Here is a 3,034-nt window from a genome sequence, read left to right as displayed (position 1 = left end):
TTTTTCTTTTGGAGCTTGAAACTGACAAATAGAGTAACGATAAGCAGCAGGAGTAACTATTTCCTTGGAAGAACTACTGGGCAAAGTGTTGACAGAAGATAGGTGATATGTTTTTGGATGGTATGCAAAGTGTTTCAGTATATTAAAATTCTTATTACTCTGTTTACACTGATGTTTATATTGGTTTCTGGGAGCTATAATGTCAACTGAATCTAAAAACTGATTACTGTGCTTAAAGACAATACTTTTAGCTTTGGCTTTTCCTACCTGGATGAAACTTTTTTGCATGTTTTCTCAAATTTAAACGAGTTCTGACGGTTTGTTCGCAGTGAGAGCATTTAACGCTATCCATCTTCAATAAATCAAACACAAATAAAGCGAACACACTAGAAACTACAAAAATACAAAGAATTACAGTCAAAAGGGTCAAATGGGGAAATAAAATGGGTATCAAAAAATATCAAATCATAACAACGATCATAAACTTCAAAACAACCTCTATATAACAAACAAGTCTGCCCGCCAAAACTTTCGGTTAGTTTCGTTTCGGTTCGTTACAGACTGCCAATATCGGGAATGAATATATCGCGTTCTCCCCAACCGGTAGTAATTTTGACTTCTCAAATTTCCTTATTTATTTGAATCAGGATGGATGAATAAACACGCATGTATTCATTGGTTCCGATATTAACCACGGAATCTAATTCAATTCAACTATGCGTTTCACAATTTCTATTGAGCAACCGCGGAATCTTCTTCTTTCCAATACGTGGGCAAGTCAACTAAGGACGTTTACCCATAACCGACTTCCGTCGAGGATTTCTTTCTATTCGTTACAGACCAACACATTATAAAATATTAACAATATTTATTCTTTGACCGTTCAATGATCTTTAACCGATCAAAAAAACGGCTTTTTTCCCGCGGACCATCCGGCCTCCATACCGGAACGGGAAAAAACGATGGAGCCGACGACGACTATAACTCCAAAACACGCACTGAACACCAAAAACACCAAATCCACGCTGTGGAGATCGATTCCAATTTTTTTATGACGAATACAAGAGATTCTGTTGGGAGCGAACGGAGGTTAAACCGACATGTGTAATGCCACCGACAGAATCGAACCACGGCCAATTCTCTTTTGTGAGGAAAATTTACTCAAGGCATTCGCCCATTGCTATTGATATTTCCAGTTTAGTTTTTGATTACCTATGGTTAGTATATAGTAATCAAAGTTTAGAGAATGTAATATTTCGGTAAACTCTGTTCTACTTTTAGAATGTATGGTAAATATTGCCGAAACCCACGACCTAAAGTTGTCCCTTTGCGGCACAGAATTCAAAAGCATCATATCATTTCTTCTTTCTGTGACCTTCAGTGAACCCATGGACAATAGAAAATATTTCGAGTTCTGCTTCCATTGGACAACGTCGGTGGACAGCTGGCGCCTCTAGTGAGTTTTATTGAAACAATTCCTTTTGGGATTTGTTGACAGGAGTGAATGTTTCTAAAGGGAACTTAAAATTAAATCCGAGGTAATTCCAGCAATCCTGGGTTGTTTTTATTATTTACATATTTTAAATCCACCTTTAAACTATGATTTTTGGAATTTTGTGTGAAGTTTTGGGAAGGTTGTATAACTAAAAAAAACACGAAATTATGAGATTTGACAACTTATCTTAATATTTCTGCTAGTTTTTATGTTTGGGGGGAATATATACTTCAAAATTAGGTACCATTTAACAAGATTTTGTCCTCAGCAGTGAATGTAAAATAATTAAAATAATTTATTCCATAACCTGAATTATTTTCTTTACTTTCTCTCCATGATGTATTGTTATGTATTATGTTATTTCTAATTTCATTTTTGTGTTTTTAGCGATGGTGCGAATGAACGTACTGAGCGACGCTCTAAAATCGATAAACAATGCAGAGAAACGGGGAAAACGGCAAGTCCTTATTCGCCCTTGTTCAAAAGTTATAATTAAATTTTTAACTGTTATGATGAAGCATGGATACATTGGCGAATTTGAAATTGTTGATGACCATAGGAGTGGCAAAATAGTGGTAAATTTAACAGGTAGATTGAACAAGTGCGGTGTAATTTCCCCAAGGTTTGATGTACCAATAACACATATTGAAAAGTGGACAAATAATTTATTACCATCAAGACAATTTGGGTAAGTTATTATGTATGTTATATGTATTTGGTTAAATATCAATTTCAAGTTCTGTTGGTGATATGCTTGATGCATTTTTAACTGACTGGCAGGTTAGTTGGTTGCGGTGTTTTCATGACCAACCTACTATACCTAGAAAACAGAGACGAATTTTATACTCTTATATTATTAAAAAAAGGAAAATTGCGAATTTTATTTTTTTTTTCAATGATATATGATTAATCTTTGTTAACTGGAAATAATGAATTGAAATGTTAATCAAATCATCAAGTAAAAGCCACCTCAGTTACAATTTTTGAAATGTTAATTTTTGAAAGAATATTCCATAGGCTACTGTAATACTTTTTATAAAACTTCTGGATTCCTCCTGTGTCGGTTTTTGTTGAGTCGAAGTAGCTAACCTTGTGCCAGTCATCTTGGCATGGCTTCTTCAGAGCTTGACTGAACAGGATGATTGGTGAAACATTAGCTAGTTCGACTCAACAAAAACCGACACTGGAGGAATCCAGAAGTTTAATAAATTAAACACAATACTTAAATGTAATGGAAGCTGTAATTAAAGTAAAACACTATCAGTAGAAATACCCAATTATTCCAATTGTTTTATTGTGATCATTACTTTTTATGTTATGGGAAAAAAAATTTCCAATGTTTAAAAAATTGTTTAACTGAACGTCAACCTATTGTTACAGTGATTTTTTGTTTCAGATATGTAGTATTGACTACAAGTGGAGGTATAATGGACCACGAGGAAGCCAGGAGAAAACATCTAGGTGGAAAAATCTTGGGATTCTTCTTCTAATGTAACTCTAAGAAATAAAATCATATAATAGGAATAAATTGTTTTTTTA

General features: G+C 34.0%; 1 protein-coding gene across 1 annotated transcript; it reads left to right on the top strand.

Moving 5' to 3' along the window:
- Positions 1-1,403: 1,403 nt before the first annotated feature.
- LOC132704062 (small ribosomal subunit protein uS8A) lies at positions 1,404-3,034 on the top strand. Its single transcript, XM_060673726.1, has 3 exons — positions 1,404-1,538; positions 1,883-2,183; positions 2,892-3,034. Exons 2-3 carry the CDS (start codon positions 1,885-1,887, stop codon positions 2,983-2,985), a joined length of 393 nt encoding a protein of 130 aa, XP_060529709.1. The 5' UTR covers positions 1,404-1,538; positions 1,883-1,884; the 3' UTR covers positions 2,986-3,034.

This window comes from Cylas formicarius, unplaced genomic scaffold (genome assembly GCF_029955315.1).
Source record: "Cylas formicarius isolate icCylForm1 unplaced genomic scaffold, icCylForm1.1 PGA_scaffold_6__28_contigs__length_40554024, whole genome shotgun sequence".
NCBI classification, from domain to species: Eukaryota; Metazoa; Arthropoda; class Insecta; order Coleoptera; family Brentidae; genus Cylas; species Cylas formicarius.
This window is presented reverse-complemented; position numbering and strand designations above follow the sequence as displayed.

Bases quoted from the DNA above. Each gene is read 5' to 3' on its own strand.
- LOC132704062 (XM_060673726.1), top strand. From the start codon at position 1,885: ATGGTGCGAATGAACGTACTGAGCGACGCTCTAAAATCGATAAACAAT. The intron at 2,184-2,891 runs GTAAGTTATTAT...TTTTTGTTTCAG, and splicing joins TTACCATCAAGACAATTTGG to ATATGTAGTATTGACTACAA.